General features: G+C 36.5%; 1 protein-coding gene across 4 annotated transcripts in view; it reads right to left on the bottom strand.

Moving 5' to 3' along the window:
- LOC111048087 (probable nuclear hormone receptor HR38) overlaps nucleotides 1–26188 on the bottom strand; it is an 81058-nt gene that overhangs the window by 25605 nt on the left and 29265 nt on the right. For all 4 annotated transcript variants that reach the window (XM_039424332.1, XM_039424333.1, XM_039424334.1 and 1 more), the window contains one exon: nucleotides 22005–22093. In XM_039424332.1, coding sequence (XP_039280266.1) covers nucleotides 22005–22093 — 89 coding nt within the window. The remainder of the gene's footprint in view (nucleotides 1–22004; nucleotides 22094–26188) is intronic.

The raw sequence follows: 26188 nt of genomic DNA, 5'->3' as shown, positions 1-26188 counted from the left end.
CGAGCGGACACTTCCGGCCGCCGCCTATCTCCCAAAATATTATATCTATACATCTTGATAGTCATAGATAGCACAGCTAACAAGCAAAGACCCCATCCACATCTACATGCTACAACTGTAACAAACATGAGAAACCGGTTATCACTTTTTCTCTACTCAAAATCGACAATCAAACAGAATATCGCCCTCGAGAACAGATTGGACTATTTTCTAATCATGATTTCAATTACTGGCAGTTAGAGAACCAGCCATCAAACTTTCGGAACCGATAATTTAGACAAACATATCGAGGGTCCGCAACAGCAAAAGAACTCTAAGCAGCGACCACCGCTACTCGCTACTCTCGGCCATTCAGCAGGCCATAATCAATAGATTCACAAATTGGATTCGTCTCGAACCAGACGAAAGTCAGAACATATTTTGAAAAATACTCCAATTAGTTATCTGACTTATATCGGCGGATCTGGTGGAAACTCTGACCATTCCAATTTTTGTTCCCACAACACTTTGATTTATGTTGTCATGTTGTACCTCATAATGCTGCTGGTAATCCGTTCCACTGATTAAATATTGATTTGAAATAAAGATTTATACCCGCTGTCAAATTTCTGCTTTGAAATGATTACAAATATTCCTAATACGAATCAATTACATTAAACAGTTTGCATACTTTCAAACGTGGTTCCAATTACACGGATCACTAGCGAGGTGTTAAGATTGGCCGTTTTTTACAATTTTGTCTGTTCAATTCATATTATATTATTTTGTAATAGTATCTATCATACGTGTTATGTATAAATTATGTGAATCAGCACATTTGCTCAAACCTCAACTCTTGGACACCTGGCCATGAGCCAATATCATAGTATCATACAATTTTGTAACTCGATGAAAGATAAATCTTTAATAGGCCTACTTGACACTGAATAAAAATTATGAAAGGACAAGACTTTTCATCATCAGGTAATTCCTCGAACAGGTAATTTTTACCTTTGGGATTGTTTGTTTTGTATGTTAATATTATTGTAATTTTACTCACTCTTATTTTCAGGGCTACTGAAAGTATGGAAACTTACATAGTTAAAATAAAAGTGTACTTGATGTATTCTATTGTGTTTCAATATTGTAATTGTTCATGTATTATTATGTGAACTTATGGATCAATAACGAAGTTCTGAGATATTAAAAATCATTCAGGCCTATTCCTTGATTACCGTATGAGGAATAATAGATTCAAGTTTGTAGTGATCTGTAAAGGATCTCTTCTTCCCTAAAAACTATTTCTTGAAAAATGAGGATAATGAGATTGCTCTCCATCAGGGGAACAATGGGAGAAGAGGAAAATTCCATATAATGAATAAAGGATCATCGATTATGAATCGGTTAAAAATGATCGTGTTTTATGGCCTTTGTCAACAGCACTCGCCATTCCACGTTATTGTATTAAGTTGTTTCAAAGTGAGAACAAGGGATGTCGTAATCCATGTTCTTTGTCGGTGATCGCATCTTGCAATAATTCATCATCGAACAGTCTATGGACACATCAATCTCAACATCAACACCAGCTTCTTGTTTGATCAGCTTGTCTGCAAACGAAGGTGAACTACTGCATGTGACTTTTTATTGAGCTGCATGAGGATAGGCCTGGTCGCCGGTCGTCCTCCGAGCGAATCGGGGGCGTCACCCGGAAGCAAGTCACGCATGCGTGGATACCACGGCGTCGGGACGTCTCTATCCAACCAGCGTCCATTTCTTAATTCCATGCGCAATGGCAGTCTGACTCCTTCCTCTTGACCACACCAATTCTCCCACCATCATCCTCCACCACCAACAAGGCTTTTTTCATAGCTCGGTTGGTTAGAAACTTTCAATATAAAACTGCACTTATATATATGTGTATCATACTTATATGTTCATCTTATACAATACATTTCATTGTTATAGGCTGAATCAATGTTTATACTAGGGTTCACTGAGGATCAATGCATTGCAAGATGCACAATGTTATATTGTATACCTCACATAAAATATTATGTGAGTTAAAATTACACATTTATAAAAACAAGACTCTCAAGATCAAAATTAAAGACATGAAGAGAGTTTGTCGATTGACACATTAGTCTTAATTGACAAACAGTCATAATTGAATAGATAAAGATTCTCAACAATATCACAAAATCTATTACGTTATTCTGTCGTAACGTTTTACTCTGGCGTTATTCGATTTCCAAAGATATAACAATCCACCGCAAACCTCAATTTATTGCTGTATTGAATTCAGACAGCTTATCAATAGAAATAAATTGAATTGTAAAAACTGACGGAAACTTGCACTGTCGATCATTTACTGACATGAACTCATCGATGAAACATGAACGTAATGGAGCTTTTATTACGGTTTAAAAGCAACGTTGAATAGCCTCTAATAGGCAGCGGTGAGCTTTTGACAGGTGAGAAAACAATCGTGATCTACGAGAAGGGCTTCTTGGCGACTGGTTTAAAATAGGCTGATGAATAGAGTGGTCTGTTAGAAGGGTTGGGGGGAGGAAGCCCTGTTAGTGCACTAACTCAGGTGAGAGGTGACAAGCCGGTGGGACTCTTATTATTTATTTATCGGTGAAATGGCCGCGAGGCAATTCAAGACAAGCCGGGTGACTGGTTTATCGCATCGCGGTCGTTCGCCACTTCAGACAGGACGACGTCGTCAACCGACCTTTCGCCGTGCAAACCGGAAGGTGCAAAACGCGACGTTTCAAGAGCGCCTAACTGCAAGTAGAAGTGAGGACCTCCTATAGTGTAACAGGCCCACCGCGACATACGTCTCTCAACATATTTACGGTCGCAAGATATCTATTAGGCGAGCAACCAGCCCGAGGTGCACAATTTCAAACAGCACACATCGTAAATTCGGGCAGCAAGGTTCATCTGCCCATTTCTTCTCTTTTTTCCGGCAGCTACAAGCCGAGAAAAACGCGATTCTGCTCACTTGGAAATCGTGCTCTGAATTGACTGCAGGGCGAATCTCGTAACCATTAATATGTGAGCCGAAAAGATTGATTGCACTCTAGTTCTAATGCCAGATTAACGCTACTGGTATGGAAAGGCGTACACGTGCACTGGCCGATCCTTCAAAGTGGCAAACAGCTCTCTCAGTTCACACGTGAGAGCGGCAGTTATTGGCTGATAAAATAGGACGCTTCAGCTCAAAAGCAGAATACATGGGATTAGTTTCAATACAGCACACTTTCTGACTTGGAAGGAAGCAATTTGTATCTTTTGAATTGTGATTGGAATTTATTGTTGATTGAATTTATTATAATTACTGATATAGAATATACATGTATATGTCTGATCATATGAAGAAATGACTATTATAGGGGATATAGGTCTGACCGCATGAGGAACTACTACGCGGAATTAGGACATCAATAATATGCAACAATTGTACCTGGACCCGGTTCCTAGGACACTTATTGAATCTATATTGAATTATAGAAACCGGGCCTTAAAGGGTAGTCCCCTATCTTCCCATTATATGCAGAAAAAATAATATAAATTGCCAGATATTGTATGGAGAAATTATTGCTTTCCCTCAGGTATCTCGAGTACAAAAGAATTGAAAGTTACTCTGAATCTTCGAGACATCTCCATTAAACAAGAATGATAGTGAGAAAAAGAGCGATAATACAATTTTTCATTTCATAAATAATTGGGAAAAAGAGATGCAAAGAAATAGGATTGAGAAGATATCAACCTACTTCGCTGGGGAAATGTTCTTAACAATGAATATTGAATTAATAAATATTAGAAATCGTGAATCTAACTAAATAAGAAACGAAAATACAGTATTCGACATTTTGTATGAGTATTGATCATTTGAGAATTTGACCCATAGCCTACTATGAGAAATAGTTTCATTGAGAGTCAATTGTCGTCGAAGTACAAGAGATTCGTGAATTCTAAGACTGTGGCAATTCTTTGGATATTGTCGGCAAGATACAAACAAAACAGTATATTATAAAACGTATAGAGTATTGCCATACTGGGATTAGTCGGACAAGAATGTCAATATAATAATATACCTCTCAATAAGAAACCTCTTAGTCATTCCATGTATGAGAACAATCCGTTGAACTCCTCCTTGACGGTTAGCCTCTCATGAGAAATGGCTTGACAGGTGTTAGAAAATGGTCACTATGCTTTGTTCTGTCTTGGGATATCTGCAGATTCTTCCCCGTACAACGCAACTTATGGCATTCTCTGCTGCAGAGTAAGCCGGGAGAATATTTCGAGCGGTGCAAGTTTCCCGAACGTACAACAATAAAGATCGCGAGTGCTTACTTCTGTTTTCTAAGAAAGGTAAGGTGCTTTCGTCTGGATATGGAAAGAGTGGCCGACGATTAGCACAGCGACAGTTGGCTATTTGCTGTTTACTTGATATTCGTAAATGGTAATAGGAATTCAGGTCATAATGACAATAGATAGTAACTTACGAATAAATAAATAGATAGGACTTTTATTCCGCTTTTTAAAATGTTTCACAGATTGAAAGTTCTTAGGCCTTTACCTTCCTAGAGAACTTTCTGAGATGTTCCTCCAACATTCTAAATTGTAGAGGATAGGATTGAGTCGTGATTGTGGATATTGTTACGTTTATACCTGAATTTTCAGTGTCTAGGAGTGGAAAATTATGCAGTAGTTTCACTTTTATTTTCGTTTATTGATGCATTGAGAACTAAGAACTTTTAATTCATACATCCATAGGATAAATAGAAATTACATTATATTTATTTTATCCGATGTGAGATATAATTTGATGAGGAATGAAATTCGATTAAATTGTATACGATTGTAAAACCGCAGTTTCATGCAAGACTTAGACTGTTTTCTTCTTTTGTTTGAATATGACACTAGTATTATATCTTTCAGGTCTAGGAGAACTAGAAGACATCAATGGAAGAAATAGATCTACATGCTGACGGAATTTGATGTTCATTTCAGAAAAGTATATTTTGATTGACACTTTTATCCTCACATTATCCTGACAATTTAATTCTCTCTATCATCTTCCCTCAAATTTAAAAATTAAAAAGCTATTGAAAATAAGAACTATAAGAATAGTCGATTAGCTTAGAACTAAAAAAACCTATTACACATTCATAGAATTAATAAAAGTTTCATTTTACTGATCTTATTGAAAATCAATTAAATGAGTAATGTGAAGAGTTATGTCTGGAATTCTCCCTATTTACATTGCTCAAGTTTATAAAAGGAACAATATTATTAGTGATAAAATAACATAATTTTTGTCTAATTGCTAGTAAAGATGTAAAGGCCAAAGTCCACCTTTGACAATTAATTTAAATAGGCTTAACCGTCTGTATCGAACTTAATAAGCGCACTTCGAACAATCACCATCATAACTAACAAAGCAAGGTCGTCTGTGGTCAATTACTCGTTATTTATTCTTTCATAGATGAAAAATCTAGAAGCTCTCAGTGCTTTCTGGTCCTATGATGGTCTTAATATTGGCGTCTTAAAACCAGTGCGATATTATAACTGAGATTGGACTCGTTGGGTTAATTGGCTATGTGATTATTTGCAACACAGACCTGTCATACGGCTATTGCCAACTATGCTGCATCGTAAAACTTCGCTTACTATCAAGTCAATTATAACAAGGCATATTTTAACAAGCGGATCAATGAATGACGCAGCTCCCAGTCATGCAATTTCAGGAGTCTTGTTAATCCAAAGTTGATTTATTGAAGACAATGCTATTTCATTTTCGCCCATGAAAAACCCATTCAGTGAATAATAAGTTGATTTTTAACTATCTATTCCTATAATTGTCTTGTAAATACTATTCCAGCTTAGATAATTATTTGTGAAGGATATGGTTTTTGGGCAGTAAAGATGTATAATGGATAGTAAATTATAGAGAAAGATTCAATGATTCAACTAGCTTCACACCTTACATTCAAGGTTCAAAGTCATATCAAAACCAAATGAACATCATGATTGGTTTCTAAAAATTCATTGAATTAGTTTGTAGAGTTGGACTGATTTGAATTGAATTCAATTATTACTCATAGTTTGTAGAGTTAGATTGGATCGAATAAGTTTGTAGAGTTGAAATTTAAAAAAATCACTCTGTAAATTTTTTCAAGTTATTTTTTTAATTCATAATTGTAGATCATGAAGGATGGAGCCCCGATAATATAGACAACACTTATCTGATTTAATCAATCATTTTTCTTGCAAATAGCTAATTATCGCTTATATACACCGGTGCAATATTTCTCTGATACAAACCTGCTGCAAGAAGTCAATTGAGAGCAGGTGATATTAATTCATAGCCTTATAAAAGTCAGAAAGAGACGCTTTATTCATCAATAAACAGTGATGCATGCATGCGAATTGTTTTACGGTCTCTATTTACAGATAAGATCAATAGAATCGATTAGAATTGACAAATTCAATTAATTTCAAAATGGTGGGCGTCTGTTTATGAGTATTGGGTGTTATCTTTGCCACTTGTGTCTATATCGGCGGAATGTGTGTGTGTGCTACGAGGGTAAGCTGGTAGAAATTGTAACTTTGGTCATTAAGAAAATTGCCACCGTGTTGCAAAACTTGTTGGAAGAGCATACAGGATGTTGGAATCGCATGGTACTTGGCGTAAAACTGCCGGAATATCACATTCCTGGCGACACTATAACATGCTAAAGAGTCCTGCTTATCGCACCCCTCATGTACTTGGTACCCCTCCACCCAACTCACCGCTCTCAACTAGCTTCCTTCTCTATTCAACGAAAGACTCACTTCCATCATTATCAAGCATGTACTATTAGTTCAGCTACTTCACACTGAGGGACGATTCAGATCTAGTCCTACTTTTACATCAGTTGCTCACAATTTAATCCCAACACTCCTCTTATGGTATACATTCATTTATAAATCAAACGTATTTATTACTATTTGTGTATAAATCTATACTGAAGTTGTTTATTATCAGAAGCCGAACGTACACATGATTCCAGGTCTATCCAGTCATCTGAATAACAAGCCTGGAGCTGGTTTATCTGAACGGTGAAAGTGGCTAGAAACCCTTTTATAGATCTGTACCTAGTGGAAGAAATGAATTGCCAAATTGTGTTTATAGGTATTGTTTTAGAATATTTAGCTTCAAAATCACGATCAGTCACAAGTTTCAAAGTTGAAATTATTAGTTTATAAAAAATCAATGAGCTTATATCAATCTTTTGTTTTAAGCTAATACTATGAATAACGATGTAGTAAAATTGACGAGAAGGATAAAACACACATTTGAAGAGACGTTTGACATTTTTCGACTTGTATTAAAAAAAAGTGATTTTCTGTGATTGTGTAAATCAGTAAAGTGGACAACACAAATCCATAAATGGATTCCGATTCCATCATCAAATATAAAATTACCTCCAGTTACTGTGTTTGTAAAATTGAGCAATAAACTGTATAAAATTCACAATTTTAACAAATAATTCGTGGTCAGGGACAATCAAACAATTCAGTTCTAATGTATTAAAATTATTGCGAAAATTATTTTTCGTGGGATAATCATCTCACTCTTATTTGTTCAGATTCTTGGATATTTTCAAATAGATCCTTGGAAATATAAGAGGATAATATTATAATTGTGCTTCAATAATTATATTCTTTTATAACTATAAATTGAAGTATAAAAATTTCAGATTCAATACCTAAGACTGTGTACAGGAATAATAGTAATTTATTCACCAACCTTAGATGCTGTTGTCAAATTGACAATCAAAGGAATGATATACAGTATCCGGTTGATTATTTCAATCTAATTAAAATTATAATTCAAATTATACTGTAATAAGACTCCATTGCATCTCCTATGAATCGCCCAATCTAATTCAGCTACTGCGCACAAAGTACTGGATAGACAGGCGCCTCTGCGGAATTCAAGAAGAGCTGTTTTAGTTTGTCAAGCTTCTCGTGGTATAATGTGTTGTTAATGACACCTTTTACATAAATAAATAATAATCGAGCTATTCTGCCCATGGGGGAGAACGCAGGTGTTCAGGTTTAGGAACAAAGATTAAGTCTTAAGATGAGTTTTTGATGTTTTTCACTCATTAAAGATGTCGAGTATATTTTCCAGTAAAAACTAGTTTTAGTGTAGCGCCACTTGAAATTGTGGGCTACTCATGTCAGTGTACCAAAGCCTGTTTCTCAAATGGGTTTATTCTTGAACTGTTCATTAAAGCATTCCACCTGTCCATCTCGTCAAAATCTGTATACGATTATGTAAGAAACGAACGATAAGCCTACATGTCATCACAAGCAAGTGACAAGGTTTAATAATACAGAATATGAAATCTTGTTTTTCTTCGGACCTTGAATAAGTTGTGTTTTCTTCTTGTACTTAGCACAAGACTAATATACTACTTGTAAGTTGAATTCGCTGTCCTGCAATTCTAAGGTCGAACGTCAACGTTTCTTGAGCCATTTTGACAATCGATATAGATAACGTTTTATATTCAAGCTGCGAATGAATTCTACCACTACTTAATAAGTTTTAAAACATCTTATTGATGCAGACGACAGGTTCAACATGTCAATTCTCTTAACACCCGCTCCAAGACAGGCGTAATCTGCGAGAAGACTGATTGTCTATTGATAGATTCATGAGATTGTTAGATGCTCTGTCTATAAGTTAATGTTCAACCAATCAGCAGTTGAGGTCTGGTAGTACGAGGAAGTAAGAGAGATACGCCAATCTGGCTTCAGGTGTCAGATGATCCAACAAAACTCCCTTGACTAACAAAAACTAAACCGAAGAAACTAATTCAAAATAAACAAGGGTATTTCATACTTCTTTATTTGACCTTAGTTCGACATAATTATTATTGATGATTCTCAATTAAAAGAAATTCAAGAACAAGAATAGGAAAAAACAATATTATCACATCATTTCTCATCATTGAGTAACTCTGGTCACAAAGATTAACAACAACAAATCAAGCCCATTTTTTATGTAATAAAGATTTTGATCAATCAGTCCGATATGTTTGAAATATCCCCAGCTCAATAATATATTACTGGAATCATAACGACATTGATAATTCATCTCATTCCAAAATCAACCCACAATATCAATAGAGTCATCATTGAATTGTGATGTAATGCTATTATGAAAAAATTGTTACTCCTTGGTACAAATTAATACTTAGCCTCTATTAGGCTCTCCAAAGTGGGGGAGGAGCTACACTAGCAAGACAAAATTATTACTGTTTGTGTAAGATGGTGGCGCTGAGGCGGGGGGAGGGAGTTGTGAGCCCACGTGGTATGCTTTGTAATCAACAAGAGGCTTCCGTCACGGCCCGGCGCCGCGGTGCTTTGCCATGGCGTCGTTTCTAAATGTCAGCAGGCGTCGCCACCAGTCCGGAACCACCCGTAGCGAATCAAAATGAGCTCACACTCTCAGAATGAGCCCCCCTCCACTCTAGCTCACCTCCCCACTATGCATTGGGCCCTTCCCTATCAACTATACACAATAATTAATTTCTCTGCATCAGCTCATCCAGGAATTCTTCATTGTTCAAAGAAAAAAATGGGTCATCATTGGGAACAACGGACTGTGGAAATAGCTCGTTGTATTATGAAGATCTTGGAATATTTCTGTTTATTCTCATTTGGCATAGACTTGGGTGGTTTTCTTTGTTTTGTTAACTACCTGATCTCAGATGTCATCTATTATTCTTGCCTTATTCAATAAGAATATACATCTGATTTAAAATGTATCATGGAAAGATGTAGCAAGGAATTTTAAATGGCAACAGAAACCTTCAGCCTCCAGAACAAAAAAGAAAAAAATTGAGTAATAATTCTTCAACTAAACTGGCTCAATAGCAGACTAATTTGTAGGCTCATACTGAAGTGCTGATGAATTATAGTTCTAGTGTGAGGAGCTTTGCTAATGACAAAACTCAACTAGGTGGTACTCAACTTACAAGGCACTTCTCTTTTGCCATAATTATCATTTTAGTTGGGTCACTAAAATTGAAACTTGATCCATATATCATGAACTCCTATGACTATCAATCGGGTGGCGCTGAGATAATAATAACCCGTGAGCCACGTGTTGAAATCGAAAAGTGGAAGTGAGGTGGCGCAAGGCGCTAGCATGGCGCCAAGAAACAAAAACACTTAAAGTACAGTGCCTTCATTAAAGTAGTGCAGGACAGCACTTAATGGCAGCTCTTAATTATCTCTTGTAATGACCAGTGATAAAACAAAATCACTTCCTATAACAGCCAACAACTGATAAAGGCTGTTCCGTTTCAAACTTTGCGCTCTTGTACTTACAACCACCAACTACAACTACTTCCTAATAGGGACCGTAAATACAATAATAAATGTTCAATATAGTTTAACGACTGCTATTTTTCTCCTGCATCGTCCCACTGTTGTCCTATGAGACAGCAAACGGCATTACAGTTGGAAAAAATTGTGGAACCAATTCTTCCAATCTTGTCTTGCAATTGCTTCTGATATTGCTATTACTTTACCATTATATTACTGCTGTATCAAAGTGCGACTAATTGTTCAATTGAATTTCTTTTATATCCCTCCGACAGGAACGCTCTTCAAAGAGATGAAAATTAAAAGCCGACACCGTTCGCAGACTTGATAGTAACTTTAATATCTGCCAGTGTCAAATAAGGGCAGAGGTATCAAGAAAAAATAGATAAATAACATATAATTATCTTGAAAAGAACAGCGCAGAGCTCAATTTGTTTTTGTGCTCTCTTCAATGAAATTAGAACAGATTTTGCATTTGGCCTATTGAAACTTTAATACATGTAAAGAAAAGTGATGATTTGTATTGAAAGTTGAAAAGAGTGATGAGTATAACTTATTACTAAAGTACTTCATTGTATCATGTAAGACCAAAAGAATCTCCCTAGAGCTCACAGAATAAAAGTTGTGAGACTTGGTCTTAATCTTTCCAGTATACGATATATACACTTAACAGATTGAGATCATTTATATGCAAAACTCAGGTCATTTATGCGCGAATACATCCCACATGATGTTGAAGAGTAGCTTTGTTCTTTCCTGAACAAATTTACGGTTGAAATACTGTTTGACATTGACACTAGTTTAGTCACTGGTGTGTGCTTTTTATTAGTTGCCCTGAGGAGCTGAATGAAAATATTTGAACTAGCCGACCATATTCATGTTTTATTCATAATTTTGACCGGAGTCTAAGCCACAGATTTCGGCGATGTACATCCAACGCGAATCTATATTGCCCGCGGAAGTCTCCCTTCTCTCTCTATCTCTCAGATAGCTTCAACATCCTTCTCTCTTTGACTGCCCTGTAATTTGTACTCTCTCCACTCTCAATGATCAGGAAAGCGCGATAACAATACAATACATTCTCCCTTACTTTCTCTTCGATCTTCCCTCTTTTGAAGAGAGAAATATGTATTTTGTGATGTACACATGCAAATAATGAGGTGCTAGAAACATACTCCTCCGTTATTTATTGGTGGGATAAGGTGATTTATCTGTTAAGATCATTACCTGGATAACGACTGTCTTGGATCTATCAGCAATGCATCAGAACTGAAATTATCTGTTCAAAATCCAAAACTGAATGATGACAAGACGTAGGCTGTATCATGTAACGAGCCATCACTAAAAAAGTTTCTATCTAAAATAACAGTGATTGATTTCTTTTGATTCGCAGCATAGGTAACATTACAGGCAGCATTACATAAGATTAAACTCATACATCCTCTTTTCTTAACGAAAAGAAGCCAATCTCGATAAATTTCAGTTTTCCTTGGTTGAATTTATCACGTAACCTGTAAACCTGTGTGGTATTGCATGAGCTCATTTTTCTTGTTCAGCTTGTGGGAGTAATCTAGTATGCAATCGCTCAATGCAATTTGCGAATAGTGCAATTTCATTGATGATAATCTTGTTTAGTATTATTCGACTGTGATTGAGCAGCTCTTGAAATACTCTACCAATGCGGCTGGAAGAGCGAGATGGTTTTTAAGTTTTCCTCAATTTGATAAAGCTATCTTGAAAATTGATTCTGTTTTTTACAGTTTCATGGGAATATATAGTATGAAACTTTCTATACAATATATCTCCATCTTTCTATAGTGGTGGCTCATTCACTAGAAATAATTGTATTCAGAATATCACGAATATGCGTATTCAAATTTTATCATATACAGTTCAATACAAGAAAGCAATACGAGATGAGTTGAATTTAAATAGTATCCACACAAATCTGAAAGAGTTACAAGTGTTTATGAGATTGCAGTCGTAAGTTTCAGTCGTGGAAGGAATTCCATTGTATTTCCCTCTCAGGAGGAGGTAATTTTGCCTTGGTCAAGTTGTCACACCTGTCGGAGGAGCGTGTCTGTAGCTCACGGATCTCGGCTGCCGCTGTTTACAATGCAAACAATATCGCGTGATTGAAGCTGATGAAGACTGGGGGAAATTTATCGGCATTATTTACGAGCTTTCTCAGGATCGACAGGGTTGAGTGGAGGGGTGGTGGGGGATAATCGCCCCGGCTCGCTCACAGTAGCTGACTTCCCGTAAAGCTGGTTTATCCCAGGACTACAAACTAGGACTCTGAACGTGCTTTGCACCTGAGAAAAACAATTCTTGATGATCACTTGTAGCGACGTCTCATTCATTTCACCGTCCAACGCATGGCCAGTGCTCTACAAAATAAATATTTATAAATATCTAATCAAATCTCACGCGTTGAATGATGAGAGAGTTCTCGTCTTCATTTACCGCTTTTCCATTCAATCAGGTTCTCAGCTTCAGCTTCACAATTTATTACCTTAATCTCCGCTTTTGGCGAAAATTGTTTGGCTAATAGAAACACTGGAGCATACTATTATGTGTGAATAAGATGTTGCTGTAATCGATTCAAGTAAGTTTATTAGAATTATCAAGTATTCAGCCCTATGGAAAAACACTATATTAGTGAAATCCGCAAAATAAATATGAGAGAATTGATGAATTCTCGGATTCGATTCCACAATATTATAGGGTATATTTCCCAGTAAGAAAGTTTGTTACTGGGACTTTGTCAACTGTCGTGAATGCAAGTGATAGTGCGATTGGTGCACTTCAATACATCGGTGCAATCATAACAGCAAGTCCCAGTACTTTGTTACTGGGATTTGATCCAGGACTTTTAAGGTACAAAGTATTTTATAGCTGTATAGATACTTCCTGTATAGTTGAGCACCCATATTTCTTATTTCTCTCTTTAACAAGATTTACTTCCTTGAAGACTCTGGCATCCCTATCGCCATTGATAGCCCCCTCAGAATCTTTCCTCTGATAATTTCTCATTCACATCTTCTCGTAGCTTATAGTCGCATCTAACGGAGCCTTGGAATAACATTACTCAAACTACTGACTATTGCTTCCTAAAATCGTTTGCTTGTGATGTGATAATCCACATTATTGATTCAATTTGTCGATTACGATCTTATAATTATATTGAAAGATGTGAAGTCATTTGAATTACAACATAATTCCAACATATCATAGATAAGATAGGTAATGGACTGCATGGATTTTGAATAAAAATCATTTAGTCTGCTCAAACTTGAATATGAACCGATCAAAATGTAGGCCTACTGTGTTTTGACAATTCAAATTGGTTTAATATGTAATCTTGGTTTAATCATCATAATTATCTTATTTGCAACAGATATCATTATCAAAGAGATTATCAAAGCTTTAGAGAATTAGGGTTGTATTGGAGAAGTTTGAAAATAGAGTTAAGTAAGAAATAGATGACACTGATATTTTCAGATATTGTGAACATGAAGTCATCGGGATTGAATTTGTGACATGCTAGTGGACACGCCAACAACAATTAATTAGCAAAGCGTAGCAGTGCTCAATTGTCAAGCGTGCGACTGACACTGGGCTGTGGACTGTAGGAGGTCGCTTGCTAGTTAATTTACATAACCGCAACAAACTCGGCCCATATGCATTTTAATGATTCTGCAAACATACAGTAGAGCTGTCGCAATGCTGTTGCCGGTCGCGGGCTAATCACCTAGACAGTATTTCAAAATATAATAAACTAGCCACATTAATAGTTCATAATTGTTCGTCAAGTCGAACGTTTCATCAATTATCGAAATTACTAATGCTAAGTGATTCGGCTTCAATGTTCAGCCAGAGTATAAATTTTCAAAAACTCGTTCCACGCCTCTCTCTCCTCCCCCACCGCCACCCATCATCCCCAGCAATTGCTCTGTATTCTGCAAGTGCAAACATAAAATTTAATCGTTTTCTATTGTATTCTGAATGAGCAGCAGCCTCTCGATCTTCAGGATGACTGACTGAACAGGGAGCGCAGCGTATTTATTTCATTAATGTGGCCTTTCTGGGTGCGTTTCTGCCATTTTAGCAGTGATTTAAACAAGTGCCGGCATTTTCGAATATGACCCACTTAGCCAGCCGCGTCCAGACCACACACTAGTAGAAAGCTAAAACAAATAACGCGTCCCGATGAATATGGATTAGGGATTGTGCACTGGCTGATTTACGACTTCAACATGCTGAAACAAGTAACTGCAGTCTCAATACGGCCCAGCCTCATCATCTGTGTGAGATTTATATTTGTTGGAAAATAAACTACGAATATGTTTAGGAGGACAAAGGTTCGTAAATTCTGTCTAGTCCGGTTGACAAGCACCGTATAAATCAGAATAGTAAACTCCAATTGCAAAATTTAGACTTTCTCAGTGCTGCTTGTAGTAGTTTAGAACAGGGAATTATTAGATTCATAGGAATAAGATTTGCAGGATATCTCCCGCAATTCTCTCCTTCATAAATGACCAAGATCTTGATGTTATCATGTATTCACCCTCGTTCTCTAATGAGAATGTTGTTCAATCAACAACAAGGTCAGAAGTTATCGGATGAAAAACAATACTATTTCTGCCATCAGATCGGAAATATGACACAAGAGTTTTGATGAATGAATATTCAATGTGCCAATGAAAACTCTATCCTTGGAACATTCAGGGCCACCCCAAATGAATGAATATGAAAATAAAAATTTAAGAGTGTTTTGCCGAAATCAAATTAAATTAAATTTTACAGGAACAAAGTATAAATTTGATTGACTAGCTACAATGATTCAGAGTCGGCAATGAGAGCTCATATTTGAACTTGAAACCACAAATAAATTCGATATCACCTTGTTGGATCGAACGAAATAACATGCATTGAAATGGCAGCACAATGACTTGCAAGGAAAACACTCAAAAGCGCACGGGACAGCAAACCACAAGCAGCCGAAGAAGGCGAATCAAAAAAAGAGAAACGCAAGAGATGCTGGCTAATGCAGCACACACAACATCATGCACCTACGTCTGTCTGCCGCAATACATTCTACAAAAGGCAAAAGAAAGTGATCACAAGGTCTAAAGTGATCAGAGGTTTATTGTTGGTTGCTTTCACATGCAAGAGCGCATCACTGAAGTCGCAACAGTCAACACTGAATCACTCTCCGGGCGATACCCGATCATTTTCCGTCAGTGAAATTTAAAATTTCAGATTAGTCACGGTCGCACGGCACCGCGCAGAACACATGAACCAGTTCAAGCGTTAATGATTGCGACAAACTTCGGCCCAACTCAAATGATCTAAGTGTATGATCTCAGCTCCGTTTCATTAGTGATTACAATCGCCGGAACCATTCTGCGCCGCCTATATATTACATCGCTTCTGCCAAAGGAACATGATTTGGAGATTTTTCTCATGTTAAGACTTATCTCGTCAGCTTGAAGTTTTGGCTGTCGGAACTCTTTAGTGATCTATTACAAGGACCATTCTTCTCAAGAGCTGCTCTCATTCTTGCTCTTCCATTCTAGATTGTTAAAACTGCACAGTTTTATGAAAGTATACGTTTTATCATGAGCTACTAAACCCGATCTTGCAGCTTAGGACACATTATCGCCAATGAACAAAATAAAAAATGAAGACAGGAAAAAAATGAAAGTACACTCCGAAATCAGATAAAATGGAATATGGTTTTGGATAGTAGTACTTCGTATTCAAATTGAAAGTACATAAATATTTGTACATGCGTTGTGGAATTTGTGCCCATTAGAAAGAATGAAACTTTCAAGAAAAAATAATAAGGTTAAGGTAATGTAGTGATGAATCATTTAAATTAATCGAGCTTAATCGATACAGAGTTAAGAGTTAAGAAGCAACACTTGTTTGATAAAACTTTATTTCTAGACTAATATTTCCATGCATCGTAGAAAATATTTTCATATTATTCATGAATAATTCAGTTGAAATCAAGGAATCTGTGTATTCTGTATTCTAGATTCCATGGTTGAAATGATTCAAAGATTGAGTGAACCAAACTGAATCACTGTAGAGCAAGGTACACTTTCTAATGACTCTCGAATAAAATGATGCAAGTTCATTAATTTCTTTCGAGAAATCTGTTCAGGTGAACAAAATGATCGCTAAAATAACGGCATTGCGTTGAAGAAACTATTCACTTATACTGTTTATTCTTTCTAGTAAAGCACGCCTTAATGCACGACTTGCATCACCGATGGAAATCCGTATTATAATGTCTATCAGAAAAAAGTAATAAGTCCTTAATTACTGAGAAGGTAAATGCAGTAGCAGACTAGGCTGATTCTTGTATGCAATCCATCCACTAATATTATTGAGGTCAGATCTGTTTGTAATGCTTTCAGGCGGAGCGCGGTTAAGTTGCAGTCTTGACTTCCCTGCTACTCACTTCACATCTAGACATTAAAGTAAAATTATAAACACCCACGTTACGGAGGGATCATTACTGAGCTAGCAGACAAGGCTCCGACTAGGCAAGCCGCTCAGCCATACTACTCAGACAGCTCTTCAGAAATTACTGCAATGTAGATTACCGGCATATGCGAAATATAGGCTAATAGGATCACCCGCAAGATCAGTCTCCTTCTCCTGCCAATGCAGGTCAAATAAAAGCTCTCCAACCTTACTGAAGGAACTAATATTGCTTTAAAGGTGTTTAATATGGTAATAATCTAAGGTTTCTACCTAAAATAGTGAGTTTTATACATGCTATTCCAATCTCCCACAACTATTCTTCTGTTTTCCATTGTTCTTACTACACATTAAGGTCAAGTAGAAGAATATAAATCCGAAGTTTCTCTTCTAATCCAATAGGGACTATCCAATAGTGGGCGTCCGAAATTTTCATCCTGGGTGGCTTTAAGGAAGCTGTTCTCTTAATTGAAATATGAAAAAATACACATTTGATGAGATGGTCACTACATAGAATCGAAACGCTCATGCTCTTTTGAAATACTAAGGTTAATGTTGGAATTTGGAGTTATGAAAAAATCTTATTTTTTGGATGAGAAATTTGATCTATCTCATGAAATAGTGAGTTCTCAAAAAAGTCTGAATTCCCAGTCTCACTAATGTATGAAATCAGCCAATCACACTCTTCCACAATGCATGAAGGACACACCATCATGTCACCCACCATATCTGGCAACTAATACTTTTACTGGGTTTCTTTGTTGACTTCTTTCCATTTGAAATTCACTCGTATTATATGATTAATTTTCATAACTCAATCACTAATACTGGTTATGGTTAACATTACTTCTATAATGTTCTCTTCTTACCTTATAATGACAGTTACCATGGAATAAATAATAAATGAAGAAGATGTTCTGATTCAGTCGCATCTCTACTTTTTATACATCAGGGATAAATTTTCCATGTCTTCCGTTATAAATGTTGAGAACTCGCTTCCCTCAAGAAATGCTACAAATATTCCGCAACTCAGTGTTCAAAAAGGCTCAAGTAGGCCTCATCCTTTAATCTGTGAAAAAATTATGAGGCAAACCTGATGAAATTCTTCAGAAACTTGATGGTTACTTGCAGGATGAAAAAGACGTACAAGATCCCGTTTCAAGTAGAAAAACACTGTAGCATAATCTATAATTATTATTCCTAATTTATGTGTTGGTTCAAAAGTCAAGCAACATTACATTTGCTCGATATTATTTCATTTTGAACACCACGCAAATACTGCTTCCTCTCCTTCGATTCGCGCAAAAGAGAGAACGCATTAAATATAAGACAGGCTTTGCACTGGAGATGCTGGACTGAGCCGCGCCACGGTTATGCCAGTAATATAAGCTATAAATCGTGACTGATCCAGCCATTTTTTCGTCTCGAATCGCGTTCAATAGTTCTCAAACCAACAGCTGGGCAGCAATCTACGTTCGAGCCAGCTCTACTATCTCTATCCATCCATCTTTTCCACAGCGAGAGTGTCTAGATTTCCATTAGATTAGAACATTGAAATAACACACTATCAACGATTATTAAATACATAACATATTTATTAGGATAGAGAGGCAATTGATTCTGCAATATCGAGCAAGGATACTTTGCAAGAAGTGGATGAGAAGTGTGAGCGTTTGCACATGAGAGAGATGGAGCAATGAGACAGCTCGTGCATCACTGCTCCGTCCAACGTACTCTGCCAACTCCATAATCTGCGTTTAGTTCTTACACACTTTTCTTGTTGACCATTCCTCGGATTAAGTGTAATTATAAAATCGTTCTTGGGACTTGGTCGTCCATGTTCGATGGCCCGTTAACACTCAAGTGTTTTTACTGAGACTGATTGATGCAGTCTTGCCATCAAGTCTTCTTATCAAGACTTTCCATCGATTTAGTGAGTGGAAGATCGTCGTCCACATACAACTAGCAGATTACGAAACCTTTTCACCGACACCATCATGAATCCGTTTGTTTGTCAGCCAGCGGTCGCTTGCAACAGCACACACATGCACACCGGGCTCTTCTGCTTGTATAGTGTGTTGCCGAAAATTATCTTCCAATCACAGATATGTCAATTAATTGCAAAGTCTGTTAGGCGTACCAATCAGCTCTCAAATTGAATATGGAGGCTATCAACTATTCTTGCGCAAGTCGCTAGGGCTTATCTTGACATAATCAGCCAATGGTCGTCTATGTAACGGGCATCACGATCAACATCTTCTATTGATTAGAGATTAGACTACACCGATTGATGATCGATCTGTCATCCAAATGAATTGACATACTTGATTCATTGCGAACGCTCTACCACTACTGCATCTAAACGTATAATGTGTTCGAATACATGAGCAAGAGAATTCCTCCTATTTGATTTACAAGTTTATCTTGAATCACTTCATCGATAAGATTTGCTCTACTTTGAATCGAGCGTTCTAAAATAGTCTCCAGCTTCTTTCCGATTCTAGTAAGTACTTTCTTCACTGATTCATCCACCATCATAAAGTATGACGAGTCACTCAAATGCGTGAGTAGAGATTGAGGAAAATCGTTCTATTGTCATTTCATGCTGATTCGTAAAATAATAATCATAGCATTGGATGAAAATCAATAACTATTGAGTCTCTACTCTTCTACTGAATCTCTCAATCTCAATAAGACAATCCGCTGAAGTCAGATGAACGAATAATATTGAATAATTGACTGAACGATATGACGAGTTTAGTACTATACTTGAACGTGCGAAAAGTGCTAATGTGATTGTAGAGGGATTAGAAGAATATTCTGTCACTTGCTATAAATAATGAAGTTACTGACAAAGAATACAAGATTAGTATCACTTTCGTTTTGATCGGCATCAACAGTATCATATCAGGTTTTTAGCAGCAATAGTCAATGTCTGTTTTGGTGTTTGACAAAGTTGTGATAAGTTATTGACTGAGATATTCAAAGATTTGTAAAGCTGCAGTCGTTCTAACCAAGAAAGGAGTATATCTTCCACTTGAAGAGTTGACTGTATCCTTGTATGATGTCATACCTGACCTAAAAAAGGTCGCAAATTATCTACGAATAAGGGCCGACTCCCCATTTATGATAGTTGAAAAGGAATTTCATTTGACAGAATGATTATTTTCTCTCGTGCATGACGAGATACATAAAGATCTGTTGTGAAGTATGCTAGAAAAACAAGGCGCGATATCTGCCTAAAAACTGTCATGTACATTTTCCAATAGGCAGAGTGTAGAATTCATTTGCATCAGATTAAGTGATATCGGGCTGACATTCGTATTCGGCGTCCGAATTCAGTATAGTAAACCAGTTATTCTTCTTTAGCTAGAGATTTTCCCGTATCGCGTTTCCTATTCGAAGAATAAAACATTCAAGATTTCGGACTTTGATGATAAATTTTGGAGACACACTGTCTGTGTGTTCAGTTTATCTCTCTTTTAGTAACCAAGAGCCACATCTTGAAGATGTCGATCCTAAAAATTCCGAGAACGGTAATGTCGCTGAATGAGAATGTGCGATAATGTAGACAATCCATGTTAAGAGATACCGTATCTAAAGTGAGTCGTTCAATTTTGAAAGCTTACGTTTTCTAACACAATACCTCACTACTGAATAAGAAGTGTATCATGCAAAAGAAGTGTATCATTTACCGTTGCCATATCGGAAGTCATTTTCAGCCTAAATTTCAAGCTCGAGTGAATATTTTCTCAGGACCGGAATAAAATGAACTTATTATAATCAACAAACTAACTTAAAGAGAGAAAAAAGAGACAATAACTTCCTGCTGTTTATCCTATATTTTGCCTGTACGAGTCGAAGATTAGAAGTTAGTCAATAATGTAACCTGATATCAACAGCATATTGTTTGCTATAAAATCAGTTACGGCTCGACTATACTCGTAGCAGTTTATTATTTTCCTAACTTGTCACCCCTCATGTCTCTAATAAACAGTGAATTATTGGTGTTTCACAATGGGACTTCACCCTCTCAGAGGGGACGCTACCCGTGGCAGATATCATTTTACATGCCTTATGTTCATGTGCAGATTTGATTATCTCTCCCAAGAAGGATATGCTGGTGAGTAAAACTATATTGATGTTGATATTGGATGGAACGACCTGTTGAATCACAATATTATGGCCAGTACTAACATTCTTTCCCCTCTCCGAGATCTCTCGATTTTCTCGCCCTTCACTTAACTCAAATTCCCTCGAAAAATTTTGACTGAAAATTTTGAATTTTGTGACTGACCCAACTATTTTGAAAAATATTCCCGGGCTGGCAACTAATTTTTGGATAGTAGTTCTCATCGAATTTCCATCTAGCTGTTAGCCCTGTTGTCAATGTCTGCAGTAGCAGAGGTCTTCGGGGTGATTTGCAGCATTTATTTAGGATTTTCGTTAAATAATAATTATATATTAATTAGCATTTAAATAAATGCATTCTCTATTTAATTCCATCTGTAACTAGTTGGCCGCTATGGCTTCGTATAAAATGAGCGCTGCTATCCAGAGATTGTCAGTTTGGTGTAAGGGCAAGCATTCCTGACTAGCAATTGGGAGGTACCGGGTTCGATTCCCGGGCTGGCAACTAATTTTTGGATAGTAGTTCTCATCGAATTTCCATCTAGCTGTTAGCCCTGTTGTCAATGTCTGCAGTAGCAGAGGTCTTCGGGGTGATTTGCAGCATTTATTTAGGATTTTCGTTAAATAATAATTATATTTTGAAAAATATTAGCACATTCATGTGCATTGAGCAGGTTTCATTTGTATTTTGTGCTAAAAGCTAATTAGGTTGAGCATGTGAATTAAGTGAAAAATAACCAGGCACTTTCAAGCAACTTTTCGATAAAAATTATTGCAATAATAAGTGTACAAATAGGCGGCATTATAACGCTAATTTATTAGGTCAAACATGTAACATATGTCAAATGAACGGTGATTCTATCCCGTGGTTTTTTGGGAGAACTTAATAATACTGTAGAGTATTGAATGCGGAGGCTGGAAACAAGCAAGAAAGACGGTATTTCAAACTGTTTTCTTGTAAGGAAATTTATTTTTATTATTGAGGTGTAAATATGACTCACCTGCGTCTGCAGTAGAAGCATACTTGATGACGCTGGATGAGGCGGTTGGCCTGATGGGCGTAGAACTTCTCTGTGGCTCTCCTCCTGATCTGTAAATAAAACACATCCAAGTTTTATAATCCGTCTTATTTTTCTTCTCATCTTTCTGCACATGATTGAAAGAATATATAAACGATGGGGAAATCACTGTACATCACTCAAAAAAGACATATCAATCATTGACATATGATAATTAATCATTAAAATGTCCTTTCCCATTCTATTAAATACTTGTAAATAAGAATAATCCATTGCACTTTTGAGCAACAATTTTTTATTGATAATTTAAAGTTTTGTTTTAGTATATTTAGTATTAGTATTCTCCGTCTATAAGAAGCGATTTTATTCTGATATTGGTAGAGTAGGAGCGTTGAGAGAAACAAAGTAGTTATGTGGTGAATAACATGATATTGAACCGTGGGAAGGTAATAAATCAATCATCAAACATCTCAAAAGAAAAGTGGCAGGAATTCTTTTGGCAGGTTTTCTTGTGCAAAGGCACGCTACCCTCGGTTAACATTAGTTGAGTAAATAACTGTGAGGGCGATAATTCATGTAACAAGAGAAGTGCAAGTAAATGGCAGGCAGAAATCTGGGTAATAAGAATGTGTAGGTTGGAGAAAAACAACATCGAGGAGTTGGAGGAATCACGGAACACACCAGATGATATGAAGCTGGAGAAGGTGAACATACTTAACAGTACTTGATAGTTGAATGATTAGTCAGAATTCTGAAGAAGATTGACGGTAATTTTGTGCAAGTTCTCGTTGCATCAGATCCCGTATGGTCATATTATTCACGGTAAACATGCACATCAGGTGCACAAAGCTCTCTCGACGGAAGAATTCAAGTAACAAGAGAATTGCGTGCTCAATCAATCCTTAACGATCTCCTCTATACGGAGACGCATTATGGAGTCCAGGATTGAAAGCGAATTGAAACTGGTTCAGCCACTGACAGACGTGCACATTTTTTACTTGTTTTTGAATATTTCCAAAGGCCGCGAAACTCTCTGTACAAAACCAGTAAAAGATCTCCTCAGAATCAGCAACAACAACATCGAAAGAATTCCAACAACCTTGACTTGGTGTAAAGAATCAACTATGCCACACTAGCATGAAAAACATCCGTCTGCAGCATCAGATCACAGTGCATTCGATCATAACACTTAAAATAATATTCAGTTTGTGTAATACACACCAAGTTATAATTTTCTCCGACATACCTATTAGTGCTACCCATAACTTCAAGTATCCCGAAAAGGGACTTTACCTTCAGCTTGTTAAATAAATATATATGCAAATTACCGGTGATTAATGCCAGAGACTGGTTATTATTCAAATAAGAACGATGAAAAAAGCATATTCCTAATGGTATTATAAATATCATATTAACATAAAGGACACCTATTATTCCGTATGAAGAAGATCCAGTCTCAATGGTCTCAATCAGATTCAGTCAATTTTTTGGACCAGCCTTCAAAATGTTGGGACCAAATCATTAAGGCGATGAAAAAATGACTAAATTCCTCTTGTGGTATCAAACTTGACATTATTGACACCTTGAATGCATTAAAAGTTGAATTCGCTCCAAGTGTTAAAATTGATTTAATTAACAATAACGGCTTCTTCCTTGATGTAAATATTCTAGTATCCATTAGTCACAAGGAACTTGATAAACTATAAAATTTATCACTCATGTAGCTCTTGCATTATAGTTCTCTCAACATTCCTGCTGATGAATGATTTAACAGAATATGCAGGTTCATATATGATGATGAAATGATTGTGGATAATGCGAAATTCGATGGTTTCACGAACTACTCGGAGGTTTTTGTAACATCATCCCCTTCGTGAATCTGTGTTCGTCATTTTTTATATGAACCGTATAGATCTACAGTTTTGACAGAAGTTTCCAGCTCTTTATAATAATCAAAATGAAGTGCTCGAGTTTGCATAATACATGATAATGGAAAAGAAATTTTTCAGAATGCTTCACTTGTATGATTAACGGACAGGTTGAAAAATCATTCAATTCAAGGAAAACTTATGATCATAAATAATGATTGTACATATTTGAAACCATCCAGAACATCCACGCTACTCTTTCTTTGCAGGCAGTTGTAAATCTTAGTAGAGCTCTGAATCATGAATGAATAGCATTTGAATACATAAGCAAGAGCTGCTATTAGCAGAGCTGTCGATTGAAATGTTAGCAAGTGGAGCGTATCTCATGTCACACCTGATGATTTGAGCCCTGAAGCCAAAAAAGTTACAACTGCTGCATCAGTAAGCAAGCTTGTCGACCAGGTTTCATCTATGCAAATTCGCGCATGTATTTTTCATCAAGTGTCATCGAATTTTTCTGTCATTCAATTAAGATCTCAGAAATAAGAGATCATAATTTTTGAAATTATTATCTTATGAACAAAAATATTGGGTTATTTGGTATTCGACAAAATCATCCAAGATATAAATGCATAATCGTAATTATAAGTAGAAATGTAAATCAGATTTAAGCATTAAGTTACCTGGATGAGATCTGTAACATCCATGGAGAATAAATCCAGGTTCTAAATATTAATCTTCAAGTTTCCATTTCTAAAATGGTTAGATGATGGCCTGCATGAAATTCTTGTTGATATTGCACAGAATGATATTCACAGTTGTTCAGAAAAAAATCAGAGAACAATATTTGTTAGCAAGGTAAGGTAAGGGTGAGTAAATCTGATAGGTTGAGTTTGAAAATATGTTTCAAAAATCTCATCTGTTGACCAAGAAAAAAAAACAGCTAATTTTCAAGCACTGAATTCCTTAAGAGTCTAAATAGTGAGATGTCTACATCAAGCAATAAAATAACATGCAATCCAATACTAGATTCATAAAAGAAGCAATAATGAAAAAAGGAAATATGAATTAAGAGAAGAAACCCATAGATTTTCATCATAGCTCTTCCCTATACTTACTATAGTTTTCCATAAATGATATAGTGTATATTATGCCGACGCGAATGTAATATTATACGCAACTAGAACTTCAAAAACATAACCATAATTAAAATTTTGTAACAAATGGGGTGAATTTGTTGGAAATCAACTGATCGTCATAAAAAATATGGGTAAAATACGGTACGGTAATAGAACTCAAGTGGAAAATTATATACGTGAAACTCACCGTTGGAGGCGGAGATCATGACGCGTTCTGACATGAACTGCCGCCCCACAGCTTTGCCGCCTCTATATATAATAGAAGCCTGGGGGCGGTGTTTGCCCAACGCTCCCCAGGGACATAATACAAGAGGCTATTAAAAGCGATGGTATTTTCCACGCGCAGGTCTTCTTCACTAGTGGGGGAGAGGGGAGGATGTTTGTCATATTTTCAATGTGCCTTCCAAATAAGTTTTCCATACAGATTTCCTTCTCTCATGATTCGAACGCTTTCTGTCAAGCTCATGGCCCGTGACTTCTCTGATGAGTAGTCTGTCTCTTTTCCACCCTCAGTAGAACGAGATAGGAAATATTTTGTTAAAGAGAATATGAGAGAGAAAAATTCGGGAGGGAGAAAGAAAATGTGACAGAGTGAGGGAGATAGCAGAGACGATAGAAACTACGTGAAGGGTTGTTTTGACACGGAACGATGACCCCAATCGGTCCTAGGGTCTACAAAACCATTGAAAACTGATCATTAGAACGACAACAACCAGCGTCATCATGGCCCTGATTATTCTACGTATCGTATTACTTATAAAACAACCATCAACAATCAACTTGCAAACTTCTATATTGTTTTCAATTACCAATCGGTGAATTTACTCCAAACTTCAACAACGTAGAAGTATCAGAGATAAAATTTTGTTTTACTGTAATTGATAATCTTTCAACAGACGTTCCTATACATTGAAGGAAATAATATTGATTCCTGATTCCTGATTCAATGATGCTACAATGGTGAATCAGCTTACCAAATACTATGCAATATGACTCTCCACGACTTGCCAGATTCTATTATAACACTGGCTCTCTAATGAGTTCCAAATTTTCAGAGTGAAGCAATAACCAATCCGAAATCGAATGAGTCAAGTGAAACTACAGGCAATCTCCAGTCATCTCCCAATTCAAACTCCACTGAACCTATTAAAGTTATCAA

The sequence above is a fragment of the Nilaparvata lugens genome, chromosome 3 (assembly GCF_014356525.2).
Source record: "Nilaparvata lugens isolate BPH chromosome 3, ASM1435652v1, whole genome shotgun sequence".
NCBI classification, from domain to species: Eukaryota; Metazoa; Arthropoda; class Insecta; order Hemiptera; family Delphacidae; genus Nilaparvata; species Nilaparvata lugens.
Note: the sequence above shows the minus strand (reverse complement) of the source record. Positions and strands in the feature narration are given on the sequence as shown.